General features: G+C 40.5%; 1 protein-coding gene and 1 long non-coding RNA gene across 23 annotated transcripts in view; one reads left to right on the top strand and one right to left on the bottom strand.

The window, feature by feature from the left end:
- The window catches only part of ABLIM1 (actin binding LIM protein 1), a 182,314-nt gene that overhangs the window by 129,698 nt on the left and 30,106 nt on the right, over nucleotides 1-22,510 (top strand). For 18 of the 22 annotated variants that reach the window (XM_040702464.2, XM_025151632.3, XM_040702458.2 and 15 more), the window contains 6 exons: nucleotides 1,661-1,748; nucleotides 5,242-5,300; nucleotides 14,626-14,703; nucleotides 17,494-17,649; nucleotides 20,713-20,748; nucleotides 22,031-22,160. In XM_040702464.2, coding sequence (XP_040558398.1) covers nucleotides 1,661-1,748; nucleotides 5,242-5,300; nucleotides 14,626-14,703; nucleotides 17,494-17,649; nucleotides 20,713-20,748; nucleotides 22,031-22,160 — 547 coding nt within the window. Of the gene's footprint in view, nucleotides 1-1,660; nucleotides 1,749-5,241; nucleotides 5,301-7,012; nucleotides 7,028-7,909; nucleotides 7,973-10,853; nucleotides 10,902-14,607; nucleotides 14,704-17,493; nucleotides 17,650-20,712; nucleotides 20,749-22,030; nucleotides 22,161-22,510 lie in introns of all 22 variants that reach the window. The other 4 variants (XM_040702447.2, XM_040702466.2, NM_001159363.3 and 1 more) reach the window with 3 other exon arrangements.
- LOC124418061 lies at nucleotides 1,736-13,411 on the bottom strand. Its single transcript, XR_006939607.1, has 2 exons — nucleotides 11,933-13,411; nucleotides 1,736-10,711 (listed from the first exon to the last, which is right to left on the bottom strand). It is a non-coding gene; the product is annotated as an uncharacterized LOC124418061 (long non-coding RNA).

Here is a 22,510-nt window from a genome sequence, read left to right as displayed (position 1 = left end):
GAATGCCTTTTGAGAAGCTATGAATTTTATTTCAGGAAATTCCATCTACCTACTGAAAAACTGAGCTCTGTAATGCAGCAAAGATATTCTTTAGTTGCATTAGACGAGCAGAGCCCAGAACTTTTTTCCTATGTTTCCACATTTCAGTTGCATTTTTTAAGTCATTGCCTTCCTGTTTGGAGAGGATGCTCTCCAGCAGTGATTCAGTCCTGTTAGAAATTGTTTATGTCTCATTGGCCGGGAGCAGTTCCCAGGACATCAAACTTGATGCATTCATTAAATGAAATACACTTGAAATTTCTTTTGACAAACAGATCCACTGACCTTCATTTTGCTGAAGAACTTCAGGAGTGCTCAGAAGTTGGGATTATTTTACCAAATGCTGATAAAATCCCTATTCCTCTGTATATATGATATTGATTGTGCAAGGCAGAAAATGCAGAGAGGCATATAGGCTCCTGCTGAGTGCTGAACTGTCTGAATTGGAGACTGCCTTTGGACCTCATTCAATATCCACAGCCTTACGCTGCACATGAGTGTTTTGTGTATGTAACATCTCAGTCCACAGGGAATACTTTAAGAAGCATTCAAGGTTAACTTGTTAGAAAGTCTGATGGAATGTATAAAGCCTTTCAGAATCCAGTACTTGTCACTATTTCTATGTTGTTGGGGTGGGGTTTTTTTAATTTTATTTTCATTTTCATTAGCATTTTTAAAAAGCCTATTGTGGACTTTACCTACTTAGTTTCTGATGTATTGGCTGCTTTGCTGTAATAAGGAGAAGAAATCAAGATTATGTCTGTGCCTTCATTTTTCCTGTCCTTGTAGGCCTGTAATCTGATCAGCCTAGTTTATTATGAGTATCAACGTATTTAAGAGACAGAATGACTCAGTGGATTGGATTTGTGTAACGGGATCCAGAGTAGTTAGCATCTTTGGGTTAATAGTTCAGACAGCTCAGGCTGTCTGCACCTGCAAATCTTCTGAAGTCAGGCATTTGTGAATTAAGTTAATGGTCCCAGAAGTTGCTCTGGAAAGCTCTCGCCCCATTAATGCCCATATCATCAGTTTTGGGAAGACAGCCAAGGAATGCAGTGGCAGGTTGGAAACTGTCATTTGTGGCTTAAATTCATCTGTAACAATAGAGTGATTGAGAAAATACACGATGTCTGCAGGATGGGGAGGCAGAGGGTTTGCACAAATGTCTGACTGCGGTGTAACGTTCGTTACTTTGGGCCTTTAAGCCCAAAAGAGAGAGAGAGATTCAATTGAAGAGATTTCTTGGAGATTCAAGAATGTATTGGGCAAAATCAGGGAGAATAGATAGATTGGGTCATAGCCTTTCATCTGGATGTCTTTTAAGTGCAGATTACCTAAATGGGAAGGTGTGAAGAGAAAGTGCTATTCTAGTCCTGTTTCTTGTACCCTCTTTCCTCACACAGACACTGCTGCCTTCTGCTGAGGACAGGATACTGTACAAAATAGACCTCTGGATTGAAGCAGTAAGGAAAGTGTTAGTTTCTCTTAGCTACTATCACATCATCAAGACAATATTATATTGTAATGAGTGAACTAGAGGGAAAATGACAGTGGTCCACCAGCAGATTGAGTGCTTACAAAGCAGTGCAATGTATTGATCCCTCAATTCCCTTTTGTTCAGGCAGGTGACAAGCATTATCATCCCAGCTGTGCACGATGCAGCAGGTGCAACCAAATGTTCACAGAAGGAGAAGAAATGTATCTGCAAGGTAAGGATGTCTCTACAACAAAACTACAAAATCAGACTTTGTAATTTGTCTGTGCTAGACCTCATGGGTTTATAGCTATCCTGTGCAATGTGTGTATGGAGGACTGTAGCCTTTTCTTCATTACAGTGCTCTCATACTTTTTCACTTGAGACTCTTTCACGTTAGTAAGTGTCCATGATGGTGGCCTTGCTACCTGCTCTCCCAGAAGGTAGCACACAAACTGTTAAGCCAAGATTATTTTTTCTGTCTTGCTGTGGTATTAAGAAATGTTGGCAGAAGTACATCTATGCAGGCCAGAAATCAGAGTGGAAGGACAAGTACATATCAGGAATTTGTATATTGTATTTGCGTTAGAAAACTTGCTTGATTTACCTGAAAGAACTGTAAAAAAAAAAAAAAAAAAAGTAGGAAAGAAATGATGAAAGTGTCTCTTGAAAAACTGGAGAGATTCCTTCTGGAGGAATTCCAAAATAAGATAACATTGTTGAGAAATTCCTTTGAAGCTGACTTGTGTTATTTTATAGCTTGTCCTCCCTTGCAGTCCATCTTTCTCATCTCTCACTGACCTTGTAAAGAGTCATCTGACTCCAGCTGTGCACAGAATTAGGTATTTGGTTGCATAGCAGTGCTTACTTGCAAAAGCAAGGAGAGGATGAAAGAGGGTTGGGTAGGAAATACTGCTTTCTCATGGCAAATTTGAAAGATAAATTTGAAAGCAGCAGCTGCAGCACCTGACAAGTTTTAATCTTAGTTTCCTCACATCACAGAATGTTAAAGTGGTGAGCAGATTAATTCAGAAATTATAAGAGCAAGGCATGAACTGGTGTAAACTATTCACAATGACTGGTCATGCCCTGGTATAAATTTCCGCAGATCACAGTAAGACCGAACATGTTGCTTCTACTTAAACCAGGCTAGATTGTGTTCCAGCATAACTTAGGTGTTATGTGAGGAGAGATACCCGGCTCCTTGACCTGCCATCCTTCTCTGCTTGGCTGCGTCCTCTCTTGTGGCTGTGAGTTCATGCTCTTGATGCTCACTCTGTCTCGGAGGAGCAGTACAAGTTGCATTGCTTTATTGTATAAAACTGTTTTCTGACCAGGTGTTATTGCTGAGACTGCCCTTCCAAACCTTTCCTTGCTGGGTTCAGTGTGCTTTTAAGTGTAGGTGACCTGAAAGTCTTTCCTGAGCAAAGCTCTCAGCTGAAATGGATATGCTGACTCTGTCCAAATTGTTTTCCCTGGGGTGCAGAATAACAGCCTTCCAAGCATTTCTCTGTAATAAAAATACAGCACCACAACACTGAAGCTAGAACAAAAAGTGCACTATTGATTAAATATATGTAAATATGAAGCTTCCTTCTCATTTCTAATTGCATTCTCTACTGATCATGAAAATGCAGTGTTGGTGTCACTTTGTGTAATAGAACAGCGTGGTAGGTTTGTGGTAACTGCTTGTAATAGAAATGTGCAAAACCAAACCTGCAAGAGGAAAGCAGCTTTATTCAATGTGGAATTGAGTCACTGCTTTTTAGAGAACTGTATGTTCAATCGGTGATACGTGCAAGGTAAATTGAATAAATGAGCATGTTGGTTGATGTTTGCCAAGTGAGCAAACAAACATATGTTAAGAATGGGATTAGCTACAGTGTGCTGAATTGTTTCCAGCACGAAGAAGAAGGGCTGTTCAGCATGGGAATTTGCACAGTTCCTAACATTTTTAAATAGATGGACTCTTTTGGGTGGTTAAGGTCTACAAGCTGTAGTTGGCTCAGAGCTCAGGATAGTAAAAAAAAAAAAAATAGTTACGTATTTCTTAAGCCCACTCTATCAGATTTGGCTTTTAGAATTTCACATTTCTAGAACTTCTTACAATTTTGTGAAAGAAAGTTCACAATGCTTAGCGAAGTCAAGTAAGTTATGACACAAGGACTCTCTTGCATTTCTTGTTCCCTTTGTCCAAAGAGGTCCCTAAAATTGAGCTAATTTGTGCTAAATGCTGCCTGAAAATAGTGACAGCTTTTTTGTTCTTTGTTTGTTTGTTTGTTTTTGACAATAGGAATGGTTTAATAGAAAAGAAACTGGGGTACAGAAGAACAGAGAACATATTTTTCTCAGGGTCACACAACTGAATTTAAGAATTATACCTACACCTTCTGACTGCCACTTTGTCAGCCTTATAATAGAACTGGCTTCCTCCTGACTGCTTGGATGTGTTTAACCCCCTAGCAAATGCACAGCCCGTGCTTCTCTCCTGGTCTTGTTGGCGCTGTGGAGTCCTGGCTCGGAAGCTGCTGTTTGTTGGCAGAGGAGGCTCTCGGTATGCTTCCTCCCGTTGTCCGATCATTCCCTGCTGCCAAATGCGCAGTTTCTTCTCCCTTGGCTCAAACTTGAAGCCAAACTTCTCAGACTCTGATGCAAAATCACAGCGCTCTCTCCAGCCTTCTGATGATGATGATTTTCTTGTGTGCTGCTGGGAAATGAGCATTCCTGCTGTTCTTTGCTTCTACACCGGGCTGTGTAAGGGCTGTTAGAGTGAATTGTCCAGAGCCCCTGATCCATCCCTCTCACTGGTTCAGAGGGTGGGGTGTCCTCTGGCTGTGCTTGAGCTAATATTCACCAGCAGGAGACCTGGACTGCCCTTTGTTTGATTTCTTTGTGGATGGAGTGAAAAGGTGACATTCCCTCCTGCAGACAGACAAGGGTCGCAGAAGGCTTTGTGGCTGCTGGATTGAAGCCTGAATTGGGCTACAGCTGCAGTCAGTGTTAAAAATCAGCATTAGCTTCTGCTCTATTTCAGATTGGCTAAAAACCTGCCAGCAGCTTCCCAGTAGTAACCATAGTTTGCTCTCTGTTCCAAAGCACTGGGGGAGGGCTGGCAGTGCCCCTTCCCAGCCCATGGACACAGCCAGATATTTACATTTCTACTATGTGAGGAAAAATCCCATGTTTTGGAACGCGGGCAGTAGAAACGTTGCCTCTTTGTGGGAGGATGTGAGACTGGAACATGCCATGTGGAAATGCCAGTGCAGCACATGCCACTGACCTTACAGAGCAGGGCACAGAAGCCATGTGTATGCCAGTGCCATGTACAGTACGCTGACTTTGGTCAGTACAGAAGGGGAATCCAGGTCAGGTTGCCATGGCCCTTGGCCTCCATCCTTACCAGAAGGACCCTCCATCTTTCAGTTTCTCCAGCTGGTGCTGTCTGTCTTCCTTGCTGTTTACAACTGTTTGAGTTATAATTAAGAAGCTGCACTAAGCGCTTTGACAGTGCCAGCAAGAGGCTGCTGTAGATGGACCAAGGATTTGGATTTTTTTTGTTTCACTTGTATTTCTCATGAGCTAGGATTGGACGTGAAGGGCTCACATAGATCACATAGATTCACAGTCTGATTCAGCGAAGGGATTCTCTTTTCATGGCTAAGATCTCATAACCAGAAATCATCTGCTTTCCTCTAAATACAGACTTTTTCATTTTCTATGTCCCCCAGGTTCCACTGTCTGGCATCCCGACTGTAAGCAATCCACTAAGACTGAAGATAAGCTACGGGTAAGCTGAATTAGTGGCAATGACACATTGGATATTTTACACACTTGATAGCTGAACGTTGTATACAAAGTGTGTTTTTTATGGTTTTTGTGGCATAGTTGTCACCGCACTGGCAGAATAACTTTGGCAGCACTTCAGAGATATTGGTGTGGTTTTTAGACTCATCATCTTCAGTTTCATTGTTACCCTAAGGATGGTATAATTTGCTGATATACAGATATGCCATTGTCTCTAAGATAGATCATCATATGTGAGTTATTGTGCAGTGGAGTAAAATGTGAACAGGGCACGAGTTGTGACACATCTTAATATTTTTGCACACCTGTATAACTTCTCAATAGTTGTCCCTTGTTCTTTGCAGTTATTTACAGCATTTAGCTGAGATGTACTCATTCCTTTGCCATTCAAATAAACGACAAACTAAAGAGATCCGAATTTGAATGTCAGGAAGGGCTGGCATTCTTGGGATCACATCAGCATACCAAGAACTTTCTGGATCAAATCCTTCATTGGAATAAAACTGCACTCATCACTTTCTTCACGCATCAGGCAATTTTAAGCCCATATTCACTAATTTGCCTTCTGGACAGTTTACTTTCTTTGATATCTCAGTTGTGCCTTTGAACTTTGTTCATTTTTCTGAATATTAGAGACTAGGATATTAGAGACTTCATAGAAATAAAATGGCTAGAAGGTCTATCAGCCAAGGAGAATGAGAGGTACCGGCATGGAGATACACAGATTATCCTGTGGGTTGTGCTCCATCTGTGGGTGATTCACAGGAAGCCTAGTCCTTTAAAATTGATTCAGGTGTCCTTTTCTATGAGTTCACTATGAATGTAGGTAACGTAATAATGTATTTCTCTTGAGCAAAGTTCAGGTTAGCATGGGCTGTACTCATAATACAGAAGCAGAACTGGCTGTGTGTGACCATATGATCCAGCAGGACCGAACATCATTATTACAATCCACTATTTGCACGTTATCCTGTTCTGACTTCCAGTATGATGGTTGACAGCTGCTTTTCTCAGTGACCATCTTATCACAGTGTAAATCAGCTTTAGCTTTATCATTTAAGAGACAGAATTACTTTCAGAGTAGATGTAGGGTTATTGTGCTTCCTGAGGAGCAGACAGATAGTTCATGCCAATGCTTAGTAATTAGAAGCCATACAGAGAACTCCAAAAAGAATTGGATTGTTTCCTTATTAATGTTAAGTAATTGCCATAGTACTTTTTACGCTGGTTTGAATTTTCTTCCTTATTTAAGATGCTGAATGTAAGACAGTGCTTTGGCCCAGCATAAGTGTCAGAATACTTGTGCTTAGCAGTGAATGGTTGGGGTACAGTAGCTCTCTTTTGCACAGACCCAAGAGCCTTGTCAAAGCACTCCTGACTACACTGCTGCCCTTATAAACCTTCTCGGAGCTGACCTTATAATTCAATTGGCTTATTTCCATTTCCCTTCAAAATGGCCAAAGACTTCAAATATTTTCTCCTTTTTCCCATCAGACATTCAAGCATGTGAGTCCTCTTCTCTCTCAGGTAATTTTAATTGAATTCATCCACCTGCAAGACTTTTCCTAAGTGAGTTTTTCTAGGAAATTTAAGACAAGTGAAGAGGGGGAAAAAAAACTTAGTAAAGGGGGAACAGAAAAGATGTCATTGCACAGCTATCCAAGGTCACCTTACTCCTGGAGATCTTCCATGCAGATGTTTAATATGTCTGTAAAGTTGGAAATTCACAGTGCTGAAGCTAGGTGGAGAGGTTGAGAATTTTTAGCTTCAACTTTACATTGCAGGGAGTCTGTTCCTATTTTGGTGCCAATTGATTTAAAATCAATTTGACTTCCCTTGACCACTTGCGTTCATTTAGAAGACTTTGCCAAATGTTTCTGCTTACTCAGATGAGGGCAATGGCAAACAGGTAGGTTCAGAAACAAATGAAACTGGGAAATCGTGCTATTTTAGCACGTCACTTCTCAGTTATGACCTGTGGTTTGATTCACCTTCAGTTTCTTGACTGCATACATTCTGCATACATTGACCTGATGTGAGAATCAGAATGTGATTTGTCAGTTCTCAAATACAAGATACTACGTATTTCAGGGGCAGGCCTTGATTTTTCTGATGGTTCTGCCACTGACACAGCATCCTTGCTCTGGGTTTCCTTTTTCCCTGTGGAGCAAAACAGAACAAAATGCCCTTTTATTGTGGAAATCATTTTATAAGCTTTCAGCCAGTTCTGTTTTCTCTCAGTAACTGAATTGTGATATAAACTAATCAGCATTTTAGCTGGTCAGGATCTCAGACTGAGTTGATTAAGGTCTTCCTCCCACTGGATTTTCTGTAGAGGTTTATTAAGTCAGAACAAGTAGAGGGTAAAGCAGCTATAGGTACATAACTAGAATATGCATTGCTTAGGTTCAACTATCTGCTTGTTTGTGATTCTACAGAGATCAGCAAGTAGTGGATACTATAGCACACAGATTATTATCTAGCGAGTAGTTATTTGTAAGTGGTGACTTGACTGAAAAAGAGCTTAACTGATGGGCTGGGGAACTGCTTTCCTTTTCACTCTTCTTTTTCCTTTTTTCTGTTTCATGGCAGCATTCCTCATCTGAGTTCTTTTATCCAAAGAGTCTGGTTCTGCGCAGACCACGCTCTGCAGAGGTTTGCTGTTGTGTTTTCAGTGTTGATAATGGTCTTCTTTACTGAGAAGATTCTTTATCATTGTCACTTACTGTGCTTGCCACTATTTCTGCCACACGGCTTTCCTACTATCACTTGCCACCCTGGGCACTGACTGTATTTTGCATCATGTAGTGCAGTGTTTGTTAATTCTCAGTTTTGTTTAATGAATTGTTTCATTTGTGCTATCAGATGTTTTTCTTCTGAAACAAAAAATAAGAGTGCAAATGTGAAACAAAAGAAAATGATAAAAAGCATCTGAATTTGAAGGGATGGTTAAGAGTAGTAACAATAGTTACTGTTGTAACAATAGTTACTATTGTTACTACATGAACAATAGTTTGTGCTTTTTAGGAATTAAAGAATTGCTGTCAGCTACATCAGTTTTGTTTTTATTCTCACTGACCAACTACAGATGAAAACTTCAGTTGAGAAAATGTTTGCAAGATGCTGGATTTGAACATGTCGTGTGCACTGCTCAATAGCATTTGCCTGTCCATATGCAGCAGAACATCCAATTTGATGTTAAGAGGTCCTCCCTGTCCTCTTGATTCTGAACCACCTTTCCACTTTCAAGCTTCCACGAGGGTCTTTGCACTTGAAAGCACCACCTAATTCCTTTTCTTCTCCTCTATAGCAGTGCTTATGTATTAATTGCTATCTTCTCTATGGAGGAGCATGTGGTTATACAGCATGCAGGCATACCTGAGGAAGCTTTCACTTGATAATGAAGTGAAAATAGCGATGTGGTACTGTTTCATTCATCTTTTAGACCAGTGTAGTGCCGCCTTGCAGTCAGTTTAGCATGCAGAAGTATGAGTTTCCAGTGTTGAAATGCAGGAGTCTTAGGATTAAAAGTGAGTCCTATCTGATGTATTAGAAAAATAAGCAAGGAAAAATAGGAGTGGCCTCTGCCAAAATAAAGGTAGACTTTCTTGCGTTGTAGACTGTAGCGTAGAAGTAGCTTAGGGTCAGATTATATCTTCTTGTGTAAATTTGGTCAATATTTTATTCTCTTTAGATGTACATGCTGATTATATGTAGTGTAATTCAAAGCAGATTTTGACTTCACGTGGTCTTCTACATGGTAAAGATGCTATCATTGCTGTTGCTGTTAAGGTGGGCCAAGGACATTAATCTACATGAAAGCTTTAGATTTTAATTTTACCTGTTTTGCTCGATGCAAAACCTTTCTACACAGTAAGTGAGAGCATGCCCGATTAATGCATATTTTCTGCAGCTTTCTCCAAACCAGTGGTTCAGTCTTGTTAGCATTTGTTCACTAAAGCGTATTTCAGCAGAACAGGGCACATGCCTGGCTGGGAGATAGTTGGATCATTAGGAAGGTGTGTGCTTCAGAAATTCTGTTGGTACCAAACTGCTGGTGGGAAATAAATTACAAAACCTTATCCAGAAGCAAGAATACATGATAGTCTCTTAGATCTACAGTCACCTTTAACACTGAAGACAGGAAGAAATGTTGAGCCTCAGGTGAGCCTGTTGCTAGTGAGTTCCATTGTGTGTTGTCTGTTTTATTGCTGACATGGTGGCACATTACTCTTCTGGCAAGACAGGAGAGCTGTCTGTCTACTGCAGGTCTTCAACATATGATGACCTTGTTCATAGCTCTTTGGATGGTGTATGTACCCTGGAGAAGACAATCCTCAGTGTCTTATTCAAATGAAACTTTACTTTAAGCTCTTTTAATGTCAATTTGATGCAGTGATGACACGTCAGGCACTTTGAACTGCCAGCCCAAGAAAAGTTCTGAGCTGCCAAACTTGAGTGCTGGTGGTATTACTGAAATCAGGGGAAGGCAGGCATTTAACTAGGAGTTTGATGCCAAAGGCAATGCCAGAAAGAAAACAAAAGAGCATTATGGAATATAAAAGAAATACACACTTCATGTGCAATAATTGCTGATTTTTGCCATGGGCAGCTATCTGTGGACTGAGACCTGTATTTACAGGTGTTAATCGTTTGCTAAATGTAAGCAGGAACACAGCACATTTCAATAACTTAATTATGAGGGACAACGTCTGAAGATGAAAAATGACTTCAGTGTTTTTAAAACTGTGCTTGCTACCTATCTCAAAAAATCTTACTATTTGATATCAAAATATCTTATTTAAGATTTTTTGAGGGAGAAAAACAAGAATAAGAGTGAAATCTTGTGAATTCTGTGAGGAGTTTGGCCCTGAATTCATTGTTATGTATTTCCCACTGCATTTTTTTTCTGCCTTCCACTTAGCTTACTTTCTGTGAAAGACTGTATTTGGTAGCAGTGTGACTTCAGTGGTTGTGCTGAAAATACCTTTTCCTTTTTGGCTTTTTTGTCTAGAAAGGAAAGAAAAAATTGTTGTAATTGGTTAAAATGCATCTGTGTGAGTTCAAACTAAACCTGTTCCATGCTTTTGTCTTTATGCACACATATACATTTTTAAGGGAGGGAAATAATGACAGGCTCCGTGCGTTTGAAGGTAACACACTTGTCAGGAGTTCCACTGGCAGACAGGCACAACGAATGCTGTAGCACTGAAGTACTTTCTTGGTCTTGTTCACTGCCACTGAACATTACTGAAATCCATGGGAAACCAGTCTGTAACGAGCCCTGGTTCCACAAACTGAGTAACTTCTGTAAAACCATGTAGCTGATGAAGCAGATGCTCACATTAGTGTTGTACTGGCACTGTCAGATTCCTTGCTGTTGTAAAGTTGTGCCTGCCAAGTAGAGCGAATTACACACTGAACGTCTTTTAGTTTACAAATATGCCTTACTTACAGTAACTTCTGAGATGTAGAGAATTTGTTTAAACTGTAATATTCAATGTTATTAAGTGAAATCGTATTCGTTCCTCTGCAGCTGTTATCACCGCCTTGCATAATGAACTCTATCAAAAAACTAAGGCAGGTACTGTAGACAACGCTGACGATGCCTTTGTTAAACAATAGTGCATCTGTTTGGCCAGATGTTCTCGGGATCAGATTTGATCTGTTTGCCTGCACTTGAAAGTTTTGATAGTGCATGATTCTGAACATCTGTACTTTCGAAAGCCACAGCCACCACATTGCAGCAGTAACTGGATGATGTGAATGGCTCCAGCATAGATGCTTTTATTTTAAAAATTCACTTACTTAGATGATGCGCCATGCATGATAACATGACAAACTGAGATAAATGCAGATGAACGTGTCAAGCTTTGCAGACTAATGTTGAAGTAATGTGTTAATCGATTTGGAACGTATGCATGGGTGATACGATAACTGAGTGCTGAAATTCACAGTAAAACTAATAGGATGAGCATCGGGAGCATGAGAGTCGGGGTTACCTCTGCCAGGCTGGAAATGAAGTTGGTAAAGAACTTTTACACTGAAGACAAATGCATGAAATGAAGAACAAAAACACTGAAATAAGAGGTCTGTGGTAAAACAAAGAATACGGAGAAGTCTTACAGATGTTTTAGATACCTTCTGCAGTGGTTTCTTGAATGATATATATGGATTTCAATTGATTGAATTTCTGTTGTGTTTTTTCATATACGTTCATATACTTCCTGTATGTGCTATAGACATCCCATATTAACTTCTACACTGGTGTTACGTGCTTTTGGGTTGGCAAGGAAAGAAAAAATGACTCTTACACAGTCAAAAAAATGTCAAGAAGGACCACACACTACAAGGAAAAAAAATAGTTATAACAGTTAATAAACTTTTTCTTTAAATTCCTGTGATCAGAGGTGTCATTACAAAAAGCAGTGTTTCAATCCCTAAAGAAAAAGCAGTCATGTAAAGAATGCGTCAGGTCTGTTTGCAGAAATAAGGCTACTCAAGTTGCTGTGTTGCTGGGAGTGCAGACCTGATGTCTCAGGGCTGTTGGGAGGGACCGAAACACCTCTAAATGAATGCATTCCTATTAAAGGAGGTTTCCTCTCATTTCCTTACCTGTTATCTTCCAGTAATGTGTGCATGAGATGCTTGTGTGATATCACCAATGAAGATAAAGGTTGAATCAAGGTTTGCCACAGTTCCAATTTTAAGCTGTGCTCTGATCGGCTCTTCTCTGCAATTGTCTTTAGTGGGAAGTGCAGATCTGTGAAGGCTCCCAGACCATATGGGAAGCAGCAGAGTAGGAAATAGCCATATGCAGAGGAAACAGACTGCCTTATTCAAAGAAACAGGGCCAAGTGAGGCAGCAAGGGTGAGAGTAGGTGTAGAAGTCCTCTTTCATGTGCTGTTTTTGGGTTTATATTGTAGAATCAACCAAGCTTCTGTTCTAGGAGGCAATAGAAATAGTACAGAGTGCAACGTCTGCTTGTGGTCAGGTGGTGGCTGGGAGGGTGGCATCCTGCCCTGCAGTAAGTAGATGGGAGGTTAAATTAATGTACACAGTACGTTACAGGAAAATAGAACACTGGTTCTGAGGAGTGTCATCTCTGGCTTACGGCCATGATGATGGCATAGTGGGGAGGAGCTTGCAGTAGAAGCACAGAATGGAGCTGAAGAACAGGTGCTATGACTTGCCAGTCCACCTGACAACCACTCCGGTACTTCAGGAAAGAGCACCTAAGAAATACATCAGCAAGGTGTGGCTTCGTACTGTGTCTGACTCTGTTCATTACGGTCACTGATGTGACAAGCACAGGGGAATTTTTCTTTGCTAAAGGAGTTTCTAGCAGTTGCACGAAGAGTTGAGGCTCAGGGCTAGAGCAAGAACTGAAAACTTATTTTCTGAAGTGATTACTAAAGAGCCAAAGAGAAGCGCATCCCAGAGGGTGTGCCACTGGAGGAGCTGGAGCTGCTCCTGTGTTTGTTTTCCTACAAGAGGGAAAATTAAGCAGACAAAACTCCTAAACTCCTGAAGTGTGTCTGCCAAAAGTGGAAGATGACAGACAGCCCCTCACAGTACCTCATGGCTGTAGCTGTGTTCCCTGCGTTGTAATGGAAACAATTGCTTTCCATAGCAACTGCAGCAACATTTTACGTGTGTCTCTGCTCAGTGGTGTGAGATGGCAGAACAAAAGGGAATAAAGTGTTTCTCAGCAACAGCCAGCTTCGGTCTTGTAACATTTCCATAAAACAAGTGGGTTGTTTGTTGTTGGTTTAGTTTTTCTTTGATTGCATCATGGGAGGAGCCAAAGGGCAGCTGAGAAATTTCTGCGCTCCCTTTTGGGATTTAGGAATTTGCAACTGCAGAGGAAAAAGGAAAGAAACATGCAGAGGTCCGGCTGAGAAGGCGTTCCCAGACATGCTCCGGAGGGGATTGGTGGCTGTGTCATTCCATGGCCACATCTGTTGTCTGTTTGATCTGGATCGTCACGTTTTTTGATGGAATGTGTTCAAAGCCCTTTATTCCTTTGACCATCCCTGCATGTGATGATTTCATTTCCACAAATGGAGTCAGAGGATTCCAATTTTATGTGGTTTTACTCATTTTTATAAGGATGAGTCCAGTAGTTTTCCTGGGGATGGAATTAAAAGTAGAAAGATGCAGAGAGCACTGGAGGATTTGATCAGGAAGCGTGTGCTGAGAGATGAGAAAGTTCCAGTAGAGAAATCACTAAGCCAAGCTGCTAAGCCTTCCTTCTCTTCAGTCAGTGACTAAAAGGTCCCTTAGTTCAGCGTCACAGTTGACAAGATTTAATTTTCAGTGACTTCAACGTATCCCACTGCAGTTCTGTCATCAGAATCATCTACGATGCACTGCTTTATGATAGGAGTTCATTCTTTGCAAGAATTGTTCATTGCTCCACAAGTGGAAGTGTTTGGTTAACTTTGTGTGCATGCCGAATGTATGAGTTCTTGCCCCAATAGCCTTTGTCAATTTTAATTAAACAAATGGTTTTCAAATCTATAAATTTTTCAGGATTCCCACAACTCAGTGCTAAGTTGCTCTTGTAAAACATCCCATGGGGAGTCAGTGTCTGTTTAATACTGCAGAAATGCTGAAAAACCCACTAAATATATGACAACTCTCGCTCTGTAGGGGCGCGACTGTTCTTCTGAGTTTCAGTTTGCAGGATGTTGTCATTAAACATCAGGAGTTTACAACACAGGGAGTCGAGACGTTTCAAACAACAGTTGAGCTCTTAGGTTGCATCTAAGTTGTACTGCAGATGTAGGGAACTGCTCCAAGGATTTCAGGTCCTTCTACTGAAAAAGGCTGATTTCAATTATGTATTCATAATGGAAATCCAGTGACTGACCATCTGGAAAGCAGTAACGTGTGCTGTGCTCTCCTCGGTGATTTTGGCTGCTGAACCACTGGCTGCTGATCTCTCTTGCTGTTTGTGAACTAACCTTTTGATAAAATGACCATCCTGAGCTGTATGGTGTATGGCTCCTTGCAGTGACTCTGGCAGGTGTCATTTGGATTTGTTCATTATTGTCAGTCTCTCACGCTATCATTTGGAAAACCTCCTTCACCTCTCACAGCACTCCTTCTGCTGCAGAAAAAAAGAGTTCACTTGCCTTGTGAGATCGTGGAATTTTCCAGAATGCTTGATCTTGTGTTGATGGGTTTTTTTTTTCTAAATACAGTTAATTTCAAGATGTGTGCAGATTTCTCCACTTGTATCCAAAGTTACCAAATGTTAATTGCTTTAGATGGCTCTGAAAAGTTACTGTTTGTTTTTCAGCCTACCAGAACATCATCAGAAAGTATTTATTCCAGACCAGGTTCCAGTATACCTGGCTCACCGGGCCACACTATCTATGTAAGTATTCTTTCTGATGAATAAGCTGCCGAGCCCTTGCTTGGACAGGAAATACTCTATGCTGAAATAAGTAATTTTATGCTAATTCTAATGCCTTCATCCTAGTGGTTAAATGGTTAAAATTCTTGTTGCTGTGACAAATGTACTTCTTATTACTACAGAATTTCAAGAGCAGGGCAGAGCTTCTTTAGGCCAAGCAAAGATTTAGCAGATCTCCTGAAATCACTGGATGATGTGAACAGGGACAGAAGATGGACAGATCAGTTGACTTTGTCAGATGTGTTATCTTTACACTTCAATATGCAGTTCCTGGGAGGTCTGCTGTCAGCAGCTGCAGAACGTGGGGAGAAGGGTCAGGTACACAGAAGGAAGCCTGGCTGATCCGGGTTTTTAGAAGTCAGATGTGGCTATGGAAGGAAAAGAAGGGGGAAATGGAGGGACTTAAAACAAAAAAGGATATTAAGCATCTTACTGTTATTATTAGACTAACAGTGCTGAAAGTGCAAAGCTATTGATATACTGTTTTATTTGTGGTTAATTGAGGTGTAGATTCCTTCAGTAATCAAGTCACCTCTTTCATAGAGTCTTAGAATTATTGTTTGGAAAAGATCTTTTTCTTTTCTTGGTTCCTTTTGAACCCGTGTGATCTAAGAAACGACACTTAGAAATGTATCAGCAGAAGGTTTGCCTAAAAATTCCAAAGCAATAATTATTTTCTCCTCCTACTGCTTTTTCAGGCATTTCAGTGTTGCCAGTGCCCTTTTTTCTGGGTAGAGAAGTCTGTAAGGTCAAAAAAAAAAAAAAAAAGTCACCTACTAATTCTGTTCTAAAGAGAAAAAGTATGGAATCAAGTGTAATTGAGTGAATAAAAGAGCAGCTCAGCTTTGCCAAGTTTGCTGTATTTGCACACATATAACCTACACTTCTAAGAACTCACATCCATTTAAAAGTCCTGTTTCTTGAAAGTCCATATAACCTTTCTCAGCATGTAAAACATGCTCCAGACAACCTGCACAAAATCCAAGGGAGAAGTAGAAGCTAAGGAAGAAAACGCCGAGGAAGCAAATTAGAGTCCATTTTGAGGGGATCAAAGGCCAAGTTCTGTTTGGAAAAGAAAGACTGCAGGGCAAATGTTCTTTCGTATTACTTGTATTTCATACTGAATCACTGGTTTCGTAGATAACATTAAGATTGTACAGATAAAAACGTAAGGTATGCAGATTTACTAGTTACTTATATAATAATTCAGGAGAAAATACCAACAATACCAAAAATTATATATCTCGAGTCTTGAGCTTGGGTTGAATGCTAGTTCTTCAGTGCATTTCAATCACAGCCAAAAACAGCTACTATGATAAAGATGTTCACACTTAAAGATGTCATACCACAGAGCATGCCCTGCACAACTGCCGTCCTGCTGGTAGTACCACCTGCATAAACTTTAGCTTAGGAAACCTCACCTGTTACTGAACAGTGGAGTCTGTGTGGCAGCCTGCATGTTGGCCTACATTCACATCTGTGAAAATATGTATGGTAATTTACATTGGATTAAAAGTATCCATACATTAACAGCTCATTAACAGATTGTCATAAAAAAAATTGCAAATTCATAAACCTACCTATATTAAGGGTTAAATTGGCTTAAGATACTTTGTTATGTCTGGTGAGTCAAAACTAAGCAGATTTTATGCTATGTCTAAAAAGTGGATTTGTTAACAATCTCAGTCCTTGCTTGTCTGATTTATGGCATCACATAAGAATCATCAGTGGTTGTTAGAAGAGCTTGGGAAGGTAAATACACTTAAACCTAAAGGTGCTAGGTGCCAGTACTCAGAACAGAGTGGAAGGTGAGTAGAAACAGATCAGCCTTATTTCCTTGTGCAGCCTGCTATGTGTTACTAAAGTAGCTAGTAGAAGAGGTGAAAAGCAGTTTGGATATCCCCTTTTAGTTTTAAAAATAAAATGAATTTCTATAATGTAGGTAGGAATTTACGATGATTTTTTTCAGCAAGTCTTCTTTTAAGTAAGGACAGATATTAGCTACATAAACAGTAGGTAAGATCTCTTTCCAGCTCCTTCTGATGGGTGCAGTTGTCTTTTTGGATCTGATTTCCTACTTCCAGTTCTGAACAAGTTGAGAGTTCCTTGCAGCTCTAATGAAAGAATAGTAAATGTTAGTTTTACGTACTATCCTTTTATTAATTAACATGCACTTTAGTTAGAAGCTTGCATCACTGAGTGATGAATGCAATATAATCATTTCAGCTGGGAGGGAGTTTGATGCCTAGCCCTGACCAGTCCTGCTTGCCTTGTTACTTCCTTGTAATAAGTTGTATTTCCTCTTGTGTGCAAAGTTAGAAACTGACATTCTGTCTGTGGTCTCCTGCATGGAATCCTGTCATAATCTCTGTGATCTGCAGACTTAGTTGATAATATCACACATATTACAGATGGAAAAATAAGAACAGAGGTGAAATGACTTGCCTTAGGACACAAAATGAGTCATTTGTAGAGCTGAAGTTTCCAGCTCAGTGCAGTTGATAGGGAACTTTTGTGTTACATCTGTAAATGCAGTGTTCTTTCTTTCCTAAACTCAGAAAACACTGTGTGCTCTTGGAGAGGAGGCCCACTTGGAGAAGAACAAGAAGCAGTCACTTTATGTGTAGGGTGCCAAAAGGGGTTTTCCATAGCAACAGTGCGATAACAAATACACAGAATCATAAATTGTGTGAAATAGCAATTGCCCGTGCATTTGTGTAAGTTAATTTATGTTCTGTCTTTGACCTTCAGGCAAAAGTAGACAATGAGATCCTTGATTACAAGGATTTAGCAGCCATTCCCAAAGTCAAGGCCATTTATGACATTGAACGTCCAGACCTAATTACTTATGAGCCATTCTACACTTCCGCCTACGAGGACAGACAGGAGAGACAGAGTCTTGGAGAGGTAATGAACTGACAAGCAACCCATTCTGCTATAAGCTTTACTCAAAGCCTGCTACGCTTCTATCCTCTTCTGAAATAATTTCTAATTAACACTCTTTAGTATTGTTGCTGCTGCTGTTCACAGTGCTTTTTGTCTGTTTGATCTGGATTAAATGGGAGCAGTCATGACGATGCCTTATGTGGGGAAACTGCATAGTTAAACACACAGATCTACTTCTTGTCTGCATTAACACCAGCTGCTGGCAGAGGAATGGGGAACAGGTTGCAGGCTGTCCGTATGTCTGTTCTCATAGTTTGAAAGGGTGTTCTGGTCTCTGGGTTCAGAATACGAGGCCAAAGCCAGCCTAGCATTGTGCCGTGTAGCAGGCACGTTGCTGTAGAGCACAAGTGCTCACAGCAGAATATGAGGAATTACCATGATGTTCTGTGGCAGTAAAAGGATTCAAAACAGCAGGACGCTTTCTCTCAGATTGAATGGAAATATATTTCTGGAGCACACTGCCATACATACATGGTAGAACCTGAAGTAGGTCAAGATTAAGTGCTCTTCCGACTGGAAACAGCAGGTGAGTTGCAGTGTGGACATAGGTGCCTCACATTTTAAACTGCTGGCATTTAGTTAAGAATTCAACAAGAGAAGCAGCCATCTAGTTTATTTACTTAAACTTGTGTTTAAAGGCAGCTTTCAGGCTGCAGGGTTCCCCAGTTTTCTCAGGTGAACTTCTATAGCTGCAGTTTCTGTTTAGGTGGTTCCTATGCAGGTCACGAGGTAGGTTTTGTCAGGTGATACCAGATGGCTGTAAATCTCACTTCCAGAATGCAAATCTAAGTGGGCATGGAAGTGGATTCACGTTATAATCTTCGTAAATTGAGCACGAAGATAAGCTGTGGAAAACGAAGTACAATAGATCATTCAGACAGTGGTTTGAAGTGACTGATAATATCTTCTCTTAGCAACATATTCTACCCACCACCAGGTGAGATCTACAGCAGGTTTTGTGCTTTGTTCTTTAATATTTCATAGAGCTAGTATTTTAAATTATGAGTTATAAATAAGTATAAGGAAATTCAGGAGAGAGTTCAGCTCAGGAACGAAATAAGAGATTAAGAGATCAAATCAGCTGACGTCTGATTCGCAACCACTGAGATGCACTGGTGATCTCTGCCCAGTTCCAACAGATCTCAGCCATTCCACAGAACCTGCTACAAACACCAGTCTTTTGTTACTCATGGAGAAGGAACTGATCTCACCCAGAGGAACTGCTTGTTAATCCTTGAGGGGATGCTGCTCACTGATAAAGCCATATGTTGGAAACTGTCTGCCATTATGCTTATTCTGGGGAAGAGCGAAAGCCTTTGGTGTTTTCTTACGCTGTGTTATCACCAGCATTAAATCTTATTAATTTCTGGTGACTACAGAAATTTCCGGAAACAAAAGGGTTCTCGCCTTCCTTTCAGGAGAGCTGGGCTCTGCCTGATGCTACCAGTGACTGCTGTGACCTTGGGCAATTCACCTCGCCTCTTTGTACCTTTGTCCTCCTTTCCCTTTCCCTAATGAAAGCAGAAGCCCATCAGGGTGGAGTGATCCCTGTGTCTGTGTTGTCGTAAATGAGTGATGCTTTAATCTTGGTATATCATACATCAGTCACCATCATCTTCAAAAAGCAAAGGGGATGACATGGTTAGTCATGGCTGGGATTTGCAGACTTTAAGTCAGTTAGCCTGCAGTCTATTTGGAGAGTGTGTATTCGTGATGGGATTAAAGAAACTGTGAGCCTGAGCTTAAAATTGTACCCTCGAAATGCCTTTCACCACAATTAAAAACGAAACAACAAACACCAAAGCCAGGTAAGAAAGATTTGTGTGTGTAAGAGCCATTGAAGTTAACTCAGTAGTGCAGACAAACCTTAAACGCAGGGAATGAGCTACAAGAAAACTGTGCACTTCAGATACAGAACGTGACAAAACACTTTCTTCTTCACTGCAATGAAAGGGAGATGCATTGAACAGTTTCTCACTGATAATCTCACGATCGATTAACTACCAGTCTTGTTTTTCTGGAAGCCCGTGATGAGAAACGCTTTCGCATAGCACCATCTAGTGGGAGCTGGATATTTTAGCTAACAATCTTGTTCTACAGTAATTGTGGTCTTATCTGAGAGCATCATCTCTTGGCAGATATATATTGAAATGTAATGTGTAAAAGAAATATATATTTTCAATCCTGATCTTCCAGTTTCTGATTGTCTTATGATAAAAGATACATGGCTGGTAATTGTACATAGCCTTTGTAGTTGTTTGTGCCACCAACCAATGCATGATCTTAAGTAGGTTTCTAAAGATATGCCTTGCCTCGCTTTCCCTGTCTGTAGTAGAAGCTGTTTGTAAGTATTGTGCATGTTTCTGACCTCTGGCTTTTGCACAGTTCCTTCAGTATACACGCTTGTAATTCCTGTTGGTTCTCTGTGCATAACTATAGGTGAGCACAAAGCTCACTTAGAGAGAGATCATATCAAAGAAATGATGTCTGTGTACTGCTCTGCACGGGGGATGAAATGTAAAGCCTTGAGGAAAAGCAGATTTTTGCCAGACTGTGTGTACTGGAGGGAAAATGTGCCTCATATTGGAAGTTGTTCTGTATTTCTGATGCCATGCAAAGCTTTGAGTTAAGATTATTTCCTTTTGATTTCCACATTAAAGAGTTCTTCATAACAGGCATGCTTATTAAATTAATAACCCTTTCTGATTTTGATCTCCACAGCTATGTTTTAATTACCGCAATCATTAGATGGCTGAGAGATGTCATTGCATGATATCTGACTGAATTAATCACGCTTATAAAGATTCTCCCAGAAACTTTGAGCGCTTCAGTGATTTATGGACCAGTTCCTGAGCAATGTGGGAAAAGCAAGTCGCAGCATTACGATGGCCTCAGTAATGCCTACAGTGCCATTTTGTACTGCTGTGTAACACCCTTCTATCTGCAGCAGTGTTTGGGTTGCCATTTTCTAGCCCAAGACACGCAATGATGATTCTGTAACCTTACTTTCTTATGTCTTTGCAGTCTCCACGGACATTATCGCCTACTCCTTCTGCAGAAGTAAGTGTGGTGAAACCTCATCTTACCGTGACTAGAATTACTCACTTCAGGGAATGCAGGCGTTGATTTTGTTACTGGCCTGATCTGTCTTTTCTGGGGGGGAGGCCATATAGAAATGTTTTTTGATCGCTTAAAAGGAGAACATTAAGTCATCGCTGACAGATTGTACGAGAAATGAATCTGGTGTTCCTACCTAATTGTTGTCTGTAACACAGAGCCATTCGTCCAGCAGAGGTCACTTCTTAGACACACATCCTTCTGGTGACACCCGCAGGGTCTCAGATGGATGACTTACATTACCTGAAATGCTGCTCTAAGTGTTTAAATAATACAGTTGCTACTAAGACAGTCGTAGTTTTACCTTGAAGAAAACATGGCTATGGTTTGCTTTGCTTTGGTTTGGTTCTGTTCTGACCTTGGAACTGTTTTAAGCGTTACAGTAACATTAAATAGCAGTACAGTCATTTGTCAGAATACTATAGATGTATAGATACCATTGCATGAGTGTTATCTTTTTGGGATGGGGAAGTGTTACTTGTTTGCAATATAAAAGTCACAATGATTGCTACATGTTAAAAAAAACCAAAAAACAAAAAAAGAAAGCTTTACAATTTGTTGTAATTCTTTGTGCATTCAAATTGCTCCCATCTCTTTTGTCCTGTTTTGGTTTGCTTTGTGTGTGCTTTGTCATTTTGTTTGGCTTGGGTTTGTTTTGTATTGCCTTCCAGGAAACTGAGAAAGTTAGGCTTCGCTGCACAAGAAGGGGTCTTGTTTTCAGAGAGGAGGGCATGGGACAGATCTAATTACAGACCCTTGTTGTAACTAGTTGAGACAAATGTAAATGAAGGCACGGATAGCTCTGTGTTGCAGCTGTTCAATTCTTGCTGGTTTCCAGCTGATCTAGTTGAGGACTAGCTCGTGTGTCTTGTGCCTTGTGCTGCAGGACAAGGGAGCTCTGAATGCAACTTTCCATGTTCCTATGGCTCCATAAGGGGAATCTGGGATTACAGAAAGTATAATAGAAATTGTCCTGAGTGACAGGCAGAGTTGGAACCTTTCAAGACTGATCTCAGACGCTGGCTGTAAAAATGGATCTGAATCTTTGGAGCAGATCGTTAGATAACTGTAATAATGAAATGGGTTGAAAGCTTAAGGAATGTATTTTTTCAGTATCTTCTGTGGATGTTTTCAGATCCGTGAAAGTTGAGCACTGCTAAAAGAAACGTATAACGTGCATTTCTATTTTGTGATGAATTCCATTTTAATTGCTTCTGTTCTGCAGGGTTATCAAGATATTCGGGATCGCATGATTCACAGGTCTACTAGTCAGGGCTCTATTAATTCTCCAGTGTACAGTCGCCATAGCTACACGCCCACCATGTCACGTTCCCCTCAGCACTTCCACAGACCTGGTAAGGGCAACTGCATTAGAAGTATGTGTAAAAGTAGTGTTTATTATGTTGCTCGGTGGCACAGAGAAGCACTTGTTTCTCTTAGCAGCTGATTGAAAAGTTGTTGCGTATTTTAATATCTCCTCTTCTACCTGTGTTTTTTGTTCTTGATTGGTGCGGTGTTCCTCCCTAGGTTGATGAGTGTCTTACGTCTTAAGTACTGATCTTTTGTCTTTGATTAATTCTTTTTCACATGTATGTAAGTTTGTGAGAGCAAGCAACTGTTTACAGCAACAAATCACAAACTTCATTCTGGGATGTGGGAAAAGCAATGTATCTTGGAAACAAAAGTTACAGCTTGACAATACAGC

The sequence above is a fragment of the Gallus gallus genome, chromosome 6, assembly GCF_016699485.2.
Source record: "Gallus gallus isolate bGalGal1 chromosome 6, bGalGal1.mat.broiler.GRCg7b, whole genome shotgun sequence".
Classification (NCBI taxonomy): Eukaryota; Metazoa; Chordata; class Aves; order Galliformes; family Phasianidae; genus Gallus; species Gallus gallus.
This window is presented reverse-complemented; position numbering and strand designations above follow the sequence as displayed.